We start from the raw sequence: 16,878 nt of genomic DNA on the forward strand, positions 1-16,878 counted from the left end.
GTGATTTTACAGTCTAACTGAAACTTAGGCATTGCTGTCTTGATCACTGAAGGTCCTTGTCAAGACAGTCAGACTCTATTTTCTTTTTCTTGCTCTCATTATACATCCCTGCTTGAGCTGCCAGAAGTGTCAGCTTTATTTCAGCTTTATTAACCTACATCTCCCCAGGGACTGTTCATGAGCCTTGTTTCATCAGTCCCACTTGCGTGTTCCCCCTAGACCATGCAGAGCTGATGAGCAGGCTAGAGAAGAAGGAGCGGGAATGTGAAACAAAAACCCAGGAGAAGGATGAAATGATGAAGACACTGAACAAAATGAAGGACAAGCTGCAGAAGGAATCCTTGGAGCTGCGCCAGACCCGAGACCAGATGAATGATCTGGTGGCTCAGCTTAATGAGTTCTCGGTATGAGACTGGGAGTCTTCCCCATCCTTGTTTAAAAGCTGCTAACTAGTGAAAGATGAACAAAAGCATGTTATACATGAAGCACATCTGTGGTCATAATGGAGAATACTTAGAAGCTACTCAGCTTTTAGATGAGACCAAAATCCCTGAGCTGGTGGTATAGAATGGTTCATGCATGGGCTGCTCCGTTCCTTCTCCTCAGCTACCTTCCTTGCAGGAGCTGCTGAGGCACGTGTCCTCCTCCAGCCATAATTTTCCTTGCTGAGTGGGGTGGCCCTGGTTATTATTTCAGTGGAATAGAGAGAAACCTCCCTGATACAAAAGTATGTAAGAAACAGGATTCCTATCATGCTGCAAGAGCATCTGAACTGTCACAGAGTTCTGCAAAAGTGGCATTTGCAGATGCTCCCTCCTGTTTGGTGTTCCCTTCTATCCCAGCAGTGTGTCTGAGCCACCAGAACACAGCCCTGAGAAGTTAGACACTGCAGAAGGCAGATTCATTTCCTCCTCCCCTCTCCCACTTTGCATTACTGAGGCCTAATGACAGGTATTCAGTGTTTCAAACCCTTAGCTTTTAAACCCAGGAGTTCAAAAGTTCATAAGATTGAACTTTTCTCTTTTTTCATACATAAGGAGAAAATAATACATTTTGGCTTCTTTTACTAGCTTTCTGTTTTTCTGAGCCATTTATGGTTCCTTTTTCAAGCTCTTCTCCACAACTCTACGGGCTTGAAACTTTCCCTTAAATGAAAGCTGAGATTCCTCCCTTTATTGGATGGCTTTGAGTGCAGGAGGCTTTAAAGAAAACATCAAATATTTTGAGAGTCGTAATAAAATCACATCAGCTGGCAACATGGAGTTATTGTGCCTTTTAAACTGTTTGCTTTCTTTTTCTCTGTGTTTTTTATTTTCCAGCAAGGGGGCAGCATTTCCTTCCCACCCCCACCACCCCCTCCTCCAGGTGGCCCATTAGCTTTGTCCTCTTCTCATATGTCTGAGAATTTGCCACCACTGCCACCTCCTCTGCCTTTCTCCAGCTGTCCCCCACCTCCTGCTCCACCACCTCCACCAGGAGGACCTCCTCCTCCGCCAGGAGCACCACCTTTCTTCAGCATGGGGGTGCCACCCCCTTCAACAACCACCTTCAGCACCAGTGGCCCCAGTCTGAAGAAGAAATCTATCCCACAGCCTTCACATCCACTGAAATCCTTCAACTGGGCTAAGCTGAGTGAGGTAAGAAACTGCATTACTCAATTGATTTACTGTCTGAGTATATGCCAGTGTTGATTAATGCCATGAAATGCAAAGTGGCATAGAAGCAAGTGGCCTTCTGTGGGCTGTGGTCAGTAGGAGTCATTAATTGTATTTAGGGATTCTCCCCAGTTCTCGAGCAGTGCAGCGCATCCCCTGTGATAGATTGAGCTGCATAGGTCTGGCCATGCAAATGATCTGGTCAAGCAAAGCTGTAGTGGGACTGAATACCTCAGTGAGAGCTGGATATCTCCAGGACTGGTGTGCCAGAGCTGCCCTCACTTGTACACCAGGGAAAAGGGTTACCAGAGCCAATGTGGGCAAAACATGGTGAGAACCATCTGGAAAACCATCCAGCCACCTCTACTCTGGCAGGAGCCATCACCAGGGAGAGAAAGGTGTCCTGATTCTCCTCACTGTTTGCTCATGGCCATGAGGGAAGCTGCCTTTCTCCTTGAATGCTTATAACTCTGTCTGTAGGTGACAAAACTCCAGGTTGGCAAAAAAAAAACAACAAATCCCAGAGGACTTGGATTCTTCCTGTTGCACTCATTTTTCTTCTGCCTTGGTTGTGTCTCCTTCTCCTTCCCTTCTCTCTTCTCCTTCTCTCTCTTTTTCCCTTCTCCTTCCCTTCCTCTTCTCTTTAGGTCTTAATTTTTTTAACTGATTTAGAAAGAAAAAAAGTGTCTGTGTTGAGTTTGGATTTCTGCCTAGAAACCCAGGTTCTCTTTTAGACTGAAACTCACCCAGGGCCCAACTCCGGCATTTGGAATGAGTGTCCAGGGACCTCTGGAATGCCACAAGAATTCTCTCTCCCCCTCTCCCCTTTTCTTTAAAATAAAGTGAAGTGAAATATTTGCTACACCGTCTGTGCTTGTCTGTCAAGGCCACGTGGGGGGTGTGGGAGAGAATGTAAGGACAAGGATTTATTTTCCTTTGCAGAACATGGAACTTAGTGCTCTGAAGAAAAGAAATAATAACTAATACATGTATATATATGAATTTATATGAAAAAGAGAGAGTCACAGGTGTTTCTGTTTAGTGTACAGTAACTGTAGGCTTATCCTGCCCTCTGGATAAGAGTGAAGGCAGCTGTGCTAATAAAATTGAGGACCTGGGTGGTGAGATGGCTAAAAGACAATATTTTGAGGATGGCAAAATAGTTGGGAAAAGGGGCATGAGAGGGTGGGGCCTTCATTTTGGAGTGTCTGCCAGTGTTTTGAACCTGGTATGGTCTCTGCAGAAGAGCAGAGGTTGTGGTGTCAATGCAGGTATCTCATGCTGTTACTTGGGTTGCACTTTGTTACGGAATTATTTAATTTCACTGACTGCTGGAAAAGTGAAATGGTGGTCATCTTCCTCATTTGGTCATCTTCCTCATTTATCCTAGATTTCCTGCTTTGGTATCTTTCTATTCACATGGATATGAATCTTCTGAGCACAAAGTCATTAGTAGGTTGGATGGGCTTTGTCATGCCTTTTGTTACCTTTGCTGCACTTCTGTGGTGTTCTCCTGAACTGAGCTGTCAGAGTAGCCAGACTGGAATGAGTGAGGACTCAAACACACTGTCTGGGAGCAGCACATTTTGAGTTTTTGAGCCTGGGAAACTGAGGCTTGGAAGTGTGCACAGTATTTTTGTGGTTTGTGGTAGGGTTTAACTTCCAATTCACAAGAATACAACTTTTCCCCACAAAAACGTTTTGAGGAACAATACATGAAACACAGCAAGGTGAGGGAACGCAGCATTGGAAACAGCTGTACATAAAATTAGGGCTGCAAGTAGGTATTCAAATATTCAGCTCTTAGTTATCTCTACATACTATTTAGATCACCTTTCTCCAAGCAACTAGTTCAAAGTCTCTCTCAGGAGATTTTTCAGGTAAGTGTGAAGGTGACTGAGGCAGCCCACAAGCGAGCAAACTCCTCTCTGTTCCTGCAGCCTGCCTCGAAGCAGTGAGGGAAAGCCAACAGAGGCCAACAGGAGTGTGGACAAGGCTGGCTGAGATGGATTTGTCTGCAATATACTTTCTCAGTAGTGGAATCAAGGCTGTTCTCCAGGGCAGTTCATGTGACACCTTTTTTTTTCCAATGCTGATTTTGTCTTTGGAAGAAAAGAACTGAGCTGCTGGGTATTGGGAGAAATATCAAATATAGTCAGGCTCTTAGCAGTTGACAATAACAGATTGTCCACAGTTCCCATGGGCACCACAAGAAAAAGTTTGACTGGAAGGGATCTATGCTTCTAACAAGGAAAATCCAACAGCCCACTAATTTCCATTGAGAATTAAGGACTTTGTGCTAGTTTTGATGTAAGCTAATGACCAGTGGCAAAGACATTTGCATGCCTGCATGGTCTGAGTTCTGATGAAGCCCTTCCACACCACAGCTCCATTCATACAGCACTGTGGCATTGTTTGTGAGTTCCATTCATACAGCACTATGTAGTGCTGGTGCCAAGGATCTCTGTTTTTTAAGAAAAAGATATTGCAATATAACCACTGTAATATCCTGGAAGGATTCCGTTCTTTGTTTCTGGGCAGCAATGCTCTCTCACTCTGAGTTTTACACAACACCAAAGGTCAGACACCAAACATTTATGGTTAATCCAAGCAAGGGACTGGTTTCAAGAAAATTGGAAGTGTGGACTAATAGTTACCTATTTGATAAATATAAACATTGATTTGAAGCTCTGAGAATAAATCAAGTCAGCCTTCAACTGCTCTGCTTCTTATCTCATGTCTGGAGAAGCAGCTTCCCATCAAGTGTCCTGGTAATGACTCTCATCAGTGATGTCAGAGAGCCTTTCTTCAGCCAGCCCTAAATACACCTGACTGAAATAGTTTCATAAGAAAGGTATTTTTTCTACATGCTATATAGGAGTTTTTTAAAAAGCCCAAAACACACACACATAAAAACAAATCAAAACCACCAAACCCAAATTTCCAAAACAGTCAGTCACATAAACAGAAAGTGTTCATTTTGACACTTAATTTTTTTAAAAAAATGTTTCTATAATGTTATCAATTATTCTGATTTCTGGAACTTTTTTCCTGAAAGCAGACTGAGGTTTATGGCATAAAATGATGAAGGACTGCTGCTAGAGATTCAAAGTTAATGGAAAGAGTTTTCCAAAATTTCATTGTGAAGCTAGTCATAATAGCTGTGGTGGTGCCTAGGCCTACAATGAAATAAAATAGCTGATTAATAAACAGGCAAAAAATACAGCTTTTGCTTGAAGTGGATTTTTCTCACACTGAAGAAAGGATCTAATATTAAGAGAAAAGTTTGGAAAATGTGCTTTGTTTATATCACTTTTCAGATTCATAATGGAATTCTCAATTAAAACTTTAAGTTGCTTCCACTTTTCTGGTTAATATTCTACAAATATTAACCTACTGATAAGCAGGATTGCCTGTTCCAGTATCCACAGAGCACTCATCATTTCCATGGTTTCTCTGAACCTGCAGGTCAAACAAAGGTACTGTAGGTTTTCACTCATGCTGTGAAGTTACTGAGGCATGATGGACTTTGGTGCCTTCCAGAATATCATTATTTATCTATCAGGGTAAATAAAATTATCCTTTAGGTGTAGCAGAGGACAGCTTGGTATGATTTGCAGTGCCATGAGACGCTGTTATTTTCTAATGTCGTTAGGTCTCTCAGCAAACTGGGATTCACTATAAAGGTGGAATGATGCAACTGCTACAGCGAGTGAATTGTTAAATGTAACATACCAAAAACTCAGCTTGGTGGAGCAAATGCCTTTTCAATACTTTTTCTCATAATAAGATGTTTCCTGACCTGGTACGTGTCACCATTCCATTAGAGGATGCTGGGAAGTACAGTTCACAGGGTTTGCTTCTCTAAATGGGCCAAAATTTTCCAAAGCACAGGAACCACAGATCATGGAAGACTTGTAGAATGAATAAATGAATGAATAAACAAATAAATGACGATGGAGAGAAAAACATTACAGATAAAATGATTGCTCTTTTTTTTTTAGTTTCTTTTTGTTTTTTTTTTCTTTCTAGGGGCAGAGAAGGAAAAAAAAAAGAAAAGAAGGAATAAAGGATTTATTTTTAAATTGTTATTTAGGAGACCATAAATATTTTTATGGTGCTGAGGGAATCATTTATCATAGCAACCACATTATGCAAGTCTGTTTCTCTTAAAATACTCTGTCTTCTCTGGCTGATGACAAGAAACTATCAGCCAGTTAATCCATAACTGTGTAAACTGTGTATGAAGAGTTCAGTCCAGGAAGTTATCTGGCAGCAACATGAAAATTTTCAAGGATGGAGCTTATAGTAGAAATAGAAGGGACAGGCCCATTGCAAGTGTTAAATTGTTTATACCTCTGCCTGCCTTGATTTTTCTTTGACTGCATTAGCCATAAAATTGGATTGCTTTGGTCAAAGTTCTGCTTGGGCACACCATTGCAATGGGTGCTGCTTTGGAATTTCTCTTTCTGCTACAAGTAGCATACAAACCATCCTGTACAGAACCAGATTCAACCAAGCTCTTAAAATGAATCTGAATTGAAGTTGAAATTATTTTCATTGGGTTGTTTTCCTGGGAAAGCAGGGGGAGAACTACTCTCTGCAGTCCTATTCTGAGTCCCAGAACTTCCTGTTTTGGCCCCTTTGCAGTTCATTCAGACTAGACTGTTCTGTAGGACATTTTCACTGTTCTTGCCATTAGTGAGGAAACCTCACTCCCATGAGGTTTTTGCAGCTGGACAGGTAGATGGGCAAGACTCATGAGTAGCTGTCTTGAGTCACATCCAGCCTCTGCCAAACACAGCATACAGGTTTTTGGCATCCTCAGGGCTCTATCCCAGTGATGACTCCAAGGACTCCTGTCAAGAAATATTCTACCATTTCAGTGGTTGATTGGACAGTCTGAAACAGTGAGGCTCTCAGAGAACTGCTCTGCTGTTCAAATACATCCCTCAGGATTTATAATTCATGGTTTACAAAGCCAGCCTGGAAACTGAATGAGAATGATCACTCTGCCTGGATGCTTCTGGCTAAGATTGGCAGTGGAGTTCAGGGCTAGGATAAAAAGAAAATTAATTTTGTCTCCTATTGCTTTGGCTGAGATGAGCCTCTCAGACTTGTTTGCCGTGTTACAGTCACATGTTCTTCCTGCTATGGAAAGAAGAGCCACGCTGATTGCAAGGGGTGATACAATGATAGTGGTGAGCCTGCTCAGGGATGGGTGCTGCTCCCATCTAGGATTTGCCCTCACAGTGAATAGCACTGCAGACACCCCTCCTTACCCTCAGGCACTCACAGGCTGCCTCTGGAGAAAGGGTGTTGGTTTTCCTCCACAGTGTCTGCCCTGACAGGAATTTCCTCCAGAACACTTCACACTTTTATTTCCCCCTCATTTTATCCTCCTCAGTTTTTTTTTCTTGCTCCTTGAGCCTTGTGGCTTAGCACATTTCCCTCATTCCTTTTGATGACTCCGAATGGGAAGTAGAGCCTGTTCCTAATTAGTTCTGATAATGAAGTGCTAACACACTTTGCTGTGTAGGTAAAAGTCAGATTCTTCAGAGCTGGAACCTGTGTGAGGGTTTCATTGCTATTGCTTGTGGTCCCTGGCTTTCTCTGCATCACTGTTCAGCTGGCTCTTTATCTCCTGAGATTTGCTTAGGTCTTTTTTACAAGCATTTTTGTCCACTTCTTTTTTCTTTTAATCAGCATTTTCATTATTTTTGCAGTTAATAAAGTACAATAAATATACACATAGTAAACTAAACGAACTAATAGTGGTGTCAGTGGTGTAACGAGCACCCAAAGCTTGTCCCACACAAATGCACCTTAAGAGTCAGTAGGAAGGAGAAGGTAGTTTGACCTTTGTGTCCTCTGCCACAAAGGATATCTGTCCTGAGAATGTCAGCAGGACACCCAAGACCTTCACTTAGTTTAGGATGATTGCCAATTAGCTAATTTGTGTACTCGAGGAGCCTGTTTGTTCTGGGTTTGATGGACAGCAATAAGGAGTAGAAGTCTGTGCCTGTCTCCCTCCATGCTAATTATCTGCCAAACTGCTAGGATTCCTGGCACTCAGGATAATGTATCATCATGAGGGTTGTGAACATTTCCAGTTACTGGGAATGATGCTGTTTCAGGGATCTGGGTATAGTTTGTGTCTATCTGGCTTGACAAAGACCTCATGTAGACAAGGCAGTTCATGTAATAGGAAACAATTAGACTTCAAAGACTCAAAAGCTTACAAGTAAAATAAAATAATAATTTAAACTACTTTCACAGGCAGACATAATGAAAGCCACCCACCCTTTAGGCTTTACAAAAGAACCTGGAAAAATTTGCAACAGGGAAGATGTGTCTGGGGTTTGTCATGCATCAGTGCTTTTCCTAAGCTTTTTCATCCTAATGGTAACACTCCTTTCAGCATGACACAATTGTTGTGTTAGACAGATGGCCACTCTTGAAAGGAAATATGCTGTGGGATCATGGATAATGCTTGAGATGTGGTCTGCTAGTCTTGGAATGTGCCTTTTCATTAGAGTCTTGCTATGATGAAAACTACAAAATAGTATTTTAAAAACAAACAAACAAAAAAAAAAACCAAACCAAAACCCCAAAACGAAATACTGTTTTTTCTCCTCTGACTCTTGAAACAAAGTGTGGCCTCTAAAATGACAGCAGCAGTAGATAGCAATGTGACCAGTGAGTAGAAAAGAAAATTATTTATCCAAATGGGATTGGATGGTCCTAGCTAAATATTTTTGCTATCTAGTTAAAATATGTTCTTTCCTTTTAGGAGAGGATCCATGGCACAATCTGGAATGAGATTGATGATTTAAAGGCATTCAAGGTGCTGGATCTAGAAGATTTTGAAAAGATGTTCTCCGCATATCAGAGGCACCAGGTAGGAGTGAACTCTTCCATAACTTTTCTGTCCTGAATTTCTGGAGGAGAAATGAATACACAACAGTGGTCTGAGCCCTTGGCCACCTGCAGTCAGCCTGCATCACTTGATGCTCTGCCACTGTTCAGAAAATCTGCAGACCAAAAGAAGTTGGGAGGGCCACACGGGGCATGGTCTAAACTTCTGGTATGGATATACTTCATACTCATGGGCAGCTCTCAGCACCTACCAACAGTTAATGTCACTGGCCACTGACTTCCAAAAGCTGTGGAGCTTTACATTTATATTTGCATGTCAAACTTCCCGTTTCTCCCATTCATCCAGAGACAAAAGGCTGTACTTCCCTGAGTACTGAGCAAGGTGACTGTAGTAGCTGTCTTTCATTTTGTCTGTTTTTTCTTAAACAGCCAGCTGCCTGAAGTGGTTAGGTGACAGAAATGGTCTGAATTTCAGATTATAGAACAAACAGCATACTTTAAAAGTGGCCATTTATTAGAATGTCTTTTTTCCCTCCTCTTTTTCCTGGAAGGCAAGTCACTTTCAATCTATCTCCACTGAATGAGATTTAGCAGCAGATGAATTGTACTTTCACTCCTTGAACTCCCCCAGCTTTCCTTTGCTTTTGGACTATTTTCAGTTTTAGGAAAAGACACAGACCCAACTATCATAAACAACCTTTATGATTATTCCTTACAGTGATGATAACTACTTCATTAAGTGACTCAGTACCTTAAAATTAACAATCCAACCCCTTGTCTTCGGATTTTCCATCTTCTCCCTTCTCTCTTTTTATTTTCTTTCTAATCCAATAAACATAATGAATAACTCTTCTTATTTATGAGCTCACAGCCACATGGATAAGCTGTGAAGAATGTGATGTTAACTGTTGCATGATGAGATTTCATTTCTCATTCTGTTTCTGCAAATAGCTGATGCTGTTTCAGTGGGTCCCTTTCTCTTTCTGTAAATCACATTCCTTGAAAGAAGAACTTAGTTCCCAGAAGGGAAGAAAGGCACACAAAACTTCAGTGCTGTTAAGAGATTGGATTTAGACCCTGTCCCAAGAGCTTCTGTTCCAATGTTTCAGGTGCAAACCTTGCAGCTTCCTCACTACAAATGACCTTGCAAAGCCTTGCTTCCTTTTGTCCCCAAAAACCAAAGCCGAAGCTGTCGTGGTCTCAGTTAGAATCATAATATTTATCGCTATGTTACCAATCACAGGAAGGCAGCCTGAGCTATTCAGCCATAAACTAACCTGACCCTTACCCCTGCCTCCGTGGGTCTCTGAGCTGTACTCTTCCATCCTCATTAAACACACTTTATGACAGTGGCTCCAGACACTAGAGTAACACTTATGTAAGCTTCTTGTATTTTTGTGCAGTTAGACATCTTGCTGCCCTTACAGCTTTTGTTGAGGTTTTGACATTATTTGGTGGTGATTTTTTCTCTCCTTAAATATTTTGTTGTTGTTACTTTACATGATAGTTCTTCCTATTTCATCCATACTTGCTTCAATGCGAACTGGATTCCAATCAACAAGTCCTCATCAATTTTCTTTTTTTTTTTTTTTTTTTAAGACCAGGCAACCAAAATTGCTTTTGAATTAAAAATTCATGAGAATTTTTTCAGTTCACATTTAGTCTTTTTTCCTTTTACTTTCGGAAATGTTCCATTCTGATCAAGTATGAATTTACTCTGGGTTTGTGACTTTTAAACTTCATCCAAATGTCTGTCTGTAAAGAAAAATGTCAATGCAAGCCCTGCTCTTTTGCATCTGAAATGTTGAATGAGTAGAGATAAAGACATTTCTTTCTTTGCTGTTATTAACATGACCTTCATGTTTTTTCCAGTTTCATTTACATTAAACAGTTTTTCTGTTTTCTAGTTTTGTTAGTGACAGAGGGTCTCTTCTCCTCTCTCAAGCCCAGTGTGTCCTTTTTGGTGGCTAAGAGGGAAAGCAAAACTGTCCAGTGTACAGAATGCTGGACCAAGTATTCTTACAAGGTCTTTTGACCAAGTATTCTTACAAGGTCTTTTGACCTTGCCCTAATCTTACTGTGTAATATTGACCTTTTGATTCAGTATAGCTGGTGTTTTCCTGGAATAATGAGTAAGTCATGAAATAGTTGGAGTCTGTCTTCCAGAAGTGCTGTACTGCCTCTTTGGAGGTTACTGAGCGCTTTCAAAATACTTGGCTACAAGTTGTTAAAGGGTATAACGTGCCATTGTAACAAGATCTTACTTGTTATGCTTGTTAATACCCACAAACTGTGCCTGTGCATCAGGAGAGGAGAACTGACCCTCAAGTTATAACCTTGGCAATTCTTTCAGTAAGGCTCTGGACTGGATTTGTAAAGGTATTTAAGCATTATCCTAGTTAATATTTAAAGACCTAAAAAATTTATGCTTTGGAGACCAAATTTATTATTTTCATAAAAGACCTAGGGCTCTTAGTTCTGTGACATCTGCTGATTTAAAATATGCAAAGAAATGCTGAAATACCTTTGAACCATCTGTGCCAGTATTACTTGCTAAGCATTATATGCTGTTAGAAAACAGTGTGTGTCTAAATTCAGCTGCCTTGTTAAACTTGGTACCTTTCTCTGTGCTAATTTTTGGCATGTTTCCTTCTTCGTTATTTGCGACTGCTGCCTGCATAGGACCTGCTAACTAACCCCTCCTCCTGTAAGCAGGTGAGTATCATTGTCTGCTTCCTGATCCTCTTGCCATGTGTGTGAAGGTGAATTCCTGGACCATGCCATTGTGGGGTCACAGCTCATGCTACTCTTTCATATGCCCTTGCACTCTGCTTTCTTAATGGGAAAGGTGGTACAGATAATTCTTATAGCTATATTATTTCTGTGATAGGAGGTAGTTCTTGTTCTTTCACTTGCTTATATCTCACTGCTGGTGTCTGTAGTCCTTTTTTTTATGATCCTGAGGAAAAAAGACCAGGGACAAAGAAGAATGTCAGTGTGAACTCTTCCTTAACCAAAGTAATACTCTCTTGAGAGGGGAACAAAAGGGTCTCTCATGGAGTCTTTTCTCCCACTGTTCTATTTCTGTTCTGTCTGCTTTGGACAGTACTGAAGTCTTCAGATGCACTTACTAGCCACAGACTTTCTGATAAAGGAAATATTTCTTTGCATAGAAGTGGGCACTTTGGCAGAAGGATTTGTGCCATCTGAGGGGCAGAAGAGTTCCAAATGGACAGCTGAAACCCCCAGAAAATTCAGCAAAAGATTAAAATGGTGTTTAGATAGAGATATTAGGTCATGCACATGTCTTTAAACTGGCTACCTCTCAAGCAAATTTCTTGGCAACAATTTTGAGTGAGAGTGATGCTATCAGGAAAGGATTGATCAGATATGATCATATGATCTCTGGTGGTTTCAGAAGAAATTAGTTCTCACCATGAGTGCTCAGGTATTTGGGAAGTCTGGTCACAACTTTTGCCACATGGGGGTGGCTAACGTGGCAGCATATCAAAACAAGTCAATATGGTAGACATAGTTCTCTGAAGTATTGATAATTGCCAGAAGCTAGGGTGCTGCCATGGTAGGAGTCCTCAGCTAGCCAAAATCAAATTGTATTTGAAGAAAGGCACCAATGTGATGAACACATTCCACATGTATAGTCGTTTCACCACTGAAATTTTAGTTGCGTTTTGAATTTGCAACTAAAATATCAAATCTGAAATATTCTTTGAAGCACATAACATAGTGTTATCTCAGATGAGAAGTCAGTAAAGGGTGATGGCATAAAACTTAGTCATCTTGGCTGTTAGGTTGACACCAGCTCCAAGTGTTCTTGTGTTCAGGGCTTGGGCTCTCTTACTAAAGCTAGTTGCCACTGCTCCCTTACTCCTCTTTTTCTGTGTCTGAGAAAATATGGATAGTCCATATGCAATCTGTTTTCCTTGAATTAAGCTTGGAATCTGGCTTTGGTAAAACCTGAGGCTTCATCTGCTTTTGCTTACACATGACTCCAAGTAGCTATAAATACCTCTCTCCTCAATATGAGTTGAAGAGGATATATTTTTAGCTGAGTCTAGCCCTTATGACCAAGTAGTGGGTCATGTCTGAATAGTTCAAGTTATTCATCTGTGTTGAACTCTGTGGGTTGGGGAATTGGAAATGGCATGGACACTATTATATCCATTCCTGCTGGATGGCTCTAAAGAAAGCTGGCTAAACCCCTGCCTCACATACATAGCCAAAGGCTGAAACTTTCTTTCCCTTGGGATGGATGCTTGTCACTATCCAGGTGTCCTTGTCTGTAAATATTAGCTAGTGAGGAACAGTGAAGCTTTTAAACCAAGAGCACAGAGCAGCAAGTAGCTTTCTTCCTTTCAACAGCTGCCCATGTCCATATTCCCCTGTCTTCCTCCTCACAAACTGAGAAAACTTAAGAAAACTTTGAAATCTCTACGTGCCAGATTATATTGGGGAAACTCCTCTTGTTGGTATTGTTAGATATTCTCTCAGAAATAATAAACTTACCCAATGCCAATTTTACCTCTTTTGAAAACACTGTTTGATTTATTGAGTAACATTGCAATTTTATTTCTGCCAAGTTAGATGCTTTAGGCATATCTAGAAGAATTTACTAAGTTCATGGCTTCAGCTGGTGCATTGTACCTGTTTAAAAATGTCACTTTCTATTGGTGGTGGCTCACTGCAACACTTTTGGATGTGGCTGCATGAGTCCTTTGTATATGCAGGAGCAACACAGATTTGTGGTAGCTGACTGTAACAATAACTGAAATGACAACTAGCAGTATGAACCTATGATTTACACTGAACACTCAAATGCTTGGGTATCAAAATCTCTTTAGAGTTTAGTCATGCTGATGTAAGTAAGCCTTGAGTTGCAGAACCTTGAGTCCTGAGAGCGAATTTTGGGAAGCACCCATTCTGTGTGCTTGCCATAATCTGACATGTTTCCCTGAGTTTCTGCTATTGGCCACTCCCAGGATGCTGGGATAGATGGACCTTTTGATCTGACTCAGCATGCTTGCTGTTACATGCTAAAAAAGAAGTCGTGTTGCTTATTTGATGGGTGCATTCAAAGCTACATTATACTGGTAAATCTCAAAATCTCAAGGCCTGACAATATGGATATGTCATGAAAAGGCATTTTATAAATAGTTCCTGCAGCAGTTAGCTGAGAAAATAAAAACATGATGGTCAGATTGAGTTTGCAAATATTTTATCTCGGTGTGCTACGACAAATGTTCTGGACTGGATTTTCAAGTGTTTTTCAGGTGATGAATATGGCAATGGGGTTATACAGACAACTTTGCAAAAGGGTGATTTCTGTATTATTAAATGTATTAATTATTTTTTTTTTAAAGAGAAGATAGTTTAAATGTAGATTTTTACCATTTAGTAAGATATATTTAGTAAGATAAATGCCATCATGCCCTACTGTTTGCATCTCTCATATAATGTGGATTGGTCAGGTGCAGTGGCAGCCATAAGATATAACAGATGGGCTTTATTGCTTATGCTGCAGCCTTTCAAGAATGCTGTGTAACCCCTAGAGGAGGCATCTGCTGAAGGATATGCTGTGACACCAGTGATCTTCCTCAAAATGTGCCTGATTCTCCTATCACACCCATTTTTCACATTAATATAATGTAACTGATGGTAGAGTGAGTCCAATAGGTCAGAATCAGGTCCAGTATTTAGCATCAAAGATGTTATAGATGTTAATGAATGATATCTGTAACATCTTATAGATGTTAATGAACGATATCTGTTTGTCCAGTAACACAGGATCTACTCCCATGCTTTCTGCCTCCGTCTCCTTTTCTTATCATGTGGGTGGATATTTCTAGGTTGGGATGGGTTTGTTCATTACACTGAGCTATGTCTATCAGTCTTGAGTGAGAAACATAATACTGATTGTTTTCCCTCCCTTTTGAAATACATGCAGAAAGAGATGGGCTCAACAGAAGACCTCTACCTCTCCACACGAAAGGTGAAAGAGCTCTCTGTGATTGATGGCCGGAGGGCCCAGAATTGTGTCATTCTCCTTTCCAAGTAAGTGTGCTAAGCCTTAGCTCACAGGGTGTGCCATGATCAATGCAGAGGCAAGAGGGGATGAAATTAAACAAGTAGATGTGTTTCTTTTCCCAACTAGATCTGCTGTTTAATACCTGCAGAGCCTCAGATAAACCTCTCTTACCATGTCATAAAAGGACATTTCTCATACATGTTATCTCACTTAATAAAAATATCCACGCACACATTTTGTATGTCAAACAGGTGGGCATCAGCTTCTGTCAGAAGACTCATCATCAGAAAGTGATCAGTACTCATTGGTAGATGAAAGCAGCTCTTTGGCAGTGCTTGCACTTCACTCTAAGTAATGTGTCCCCCATGTTCTATTTCTGTCATTTGTGTCTGTTCTGTGTATTTCTTTCTAAATATTGCTCTGACCATCTCCCTGGAACAGAGCAGAGCTGAGTGTGATGTTCATTTTGGACTTGTGGTGAGAACAGTGGCAAACACTGGCATTCATATTCAAGACCTGAGACGAGCTAAGCTGGTTAGAGCATGGTGCTAATAACATCAAGGTTGTGGTTTAAATCCCTGTGTGGGCCATTTACTAAAGAGTTGGAGTCAATGATCCTTGTGGGTGCCTTCCAAATCAGAATATTCTGTGAAGAATTAAGTCTTCTATTTGTAAATTATGTTTTTGAAGCCAAGAGTTGCCTTTGTGTATTCCTGCAATGACTAATGCATTCAAATGCAGTGACATCAGGGTCCTTTTTTTCCCCCATGCCTTTCTACCAACATGAGTGCTGGGTTTGAGGTCTGTCACTATCAGATTTGTCAGACACTGATCAAACTGAGAAAGTTGCATTTCCTACCAGAGGAAGAACAGCAAGGCTGGAGACAAAACTGTGGCAGTACTGAGCAGCAAAAGTGTTTCATTGGGCAGTAGGAAATATGGGTTCATATGGGTGTGATGCTTGTCTGTTCTAGCAAGCTGATAGTTAAAGCAAGACTGCAGCCAGACCACCAGGAATGGAGTGAGTTCTTTCCCTTGCTTAGTGAAACATGTGGAGGCTCTCATTATGCTACTTATGTGGCATTAGCCTGCATGTCAGCAGGACCCCCACCATCCAAACCTTCCCTGAGGAAAGGCTTACATTTCTCTCTCTGCAGAGGTTGCCAACACACGTCTTTGCTGGTGTTGGCAGCTGGCGGAGGCTGGGGCAGAGAGAGAGGCATAAGGGCACCAGGATTTTCATGCTGTTTGATGAACCTACTGAATTGTGTCTGGGGTTCAGATTAACTCTGTAAGCAGGTGGAGCATTTCCTGGAAGTGGTAACATGTGCTCAGTTGGCTGGGCTGAGGAGGATCCAGGAAGGTGGTCCATGACTTGGTATGGCACTAGATATTTATTTGTAAAAATCTTCTGTCTCCAAATCAAAAGCAATTTGGACAGCAGCAATGCATGTTTTTCAACATTCACCTCCTCTGGTGGGCAAGTCTGGGCAATCTTACCTGAGAAGAATCCTCTCCATACAGAAAGAGAGAGGGGACAGTTTCAGTGTTTTGTCTTTCTTATTGCTGCCTCCAGCAGCAAGGTTATTGAAGCATGAACCTTGCACTTCAAGATACATGGCATGTGTTCACTCCAGGTCTGCCATGAAATTAGTGGAACTTGAACTGCTAGTCTGGACTCAAACCAGAGGTGAAAGCTGTGTTTTGTGACTGTCAGCTTCTTCACTAGGAAATATCCTGCTCTTATTGTTAGCATGTCTAAAATGGAGGAAAGAGATTTGGAGATTGTGGTGTCCCTATGGAGCCTGCAAGTTTGCACTGTGCTCTGTTAACTTTGCTGCTGTGGTATTGGAAACACCACCTGCCAGGGCTATCCCACTGGCTTAGATAATATAATGTTTGTAACAGATAGTGTTACACCCAGAATATCAGAAATATTTTTCAGGTTGGCCCAGGACTGGTATTCCTCCCCAAACCTCCCTTTTAAATGCAACCAGGAAAGCAAAAATCTTTGGGATCTGAAATAGCACCTTTACATTCTTGCCTCTTTTTTTGCAGTTTGCTGTTACATGGTTCTGATATTAAAGACAGGAATTGGAAAGAATGGCTGCAGACAATAGTTGAAAGGGCTTTATAACCCCTTTGCAGGTTTTTTCATACCCCATGTCTTCCTCCTTGAGGTTAGACCCTGAAAAAGAGACACAGCCAAATTATCCCTGCTCTGCACTGCACTGCATTGCTGCCATGCACTTGCTGCTGCTGCAGCACAGCACGGCTGTGCTCCTGCAGCACAGCTCACCA

General features: G+C 41.2%; 1 protein-coding gene across 3 annotated transcripts in view; it reads left to right on the plus strand.

The window, feature by feature from the left end:
* DAAM2 (dishevelled associated activator of morphogenesis 2) overlaps window positions 1-16,878 on the plus strand; it is a 202,516-nt gene that overhangs the window by 152,731 nt on the left and 32,907 nt on the right. For 2 of the 3 annotated variants that reach the window (XM_077175812.1, XM_054629765.2), the window contains 5 exons: window positions 220-404; window positions 1,320-1,637; window positions 8,449-8,556; window positions 11,217-11,249; window positions 14,497-14,603. In XM_077175812.1, the coding sequence (XP_077031927.1) occupies window positions 220-404; window positions 1,320-1,637; window positions 8,449-8,556; window positions 11,217-11,249; window positions 14,497-14,603 (751 nt within the window). The remainder of the gene's footprint in view (window positions 1-219; window positions 405-1,319; window positions 1,638-8,448; window positions 8,557-11,216; window positions 11,250-14,496; window positions 14,604-16,878) is intronic. The other variant, XM_054629764.2, reaches the window with a different exon arrangement.

This window comes from Agelaius phoeniceus, chromosome 3 (genome assembly GCF_051311805.1).
Source record: "Agelaius phoeniceus isolate bAgePho1 chromosome 3, bAgePho1.hap1, whole genome shotgun sequence".
Lineage (NCBI taxonomy): Eukaryota > Metazoa > Chordata > Aves > Passeriformes > Icteridae > Agelaius > Agelaius phoeniceus.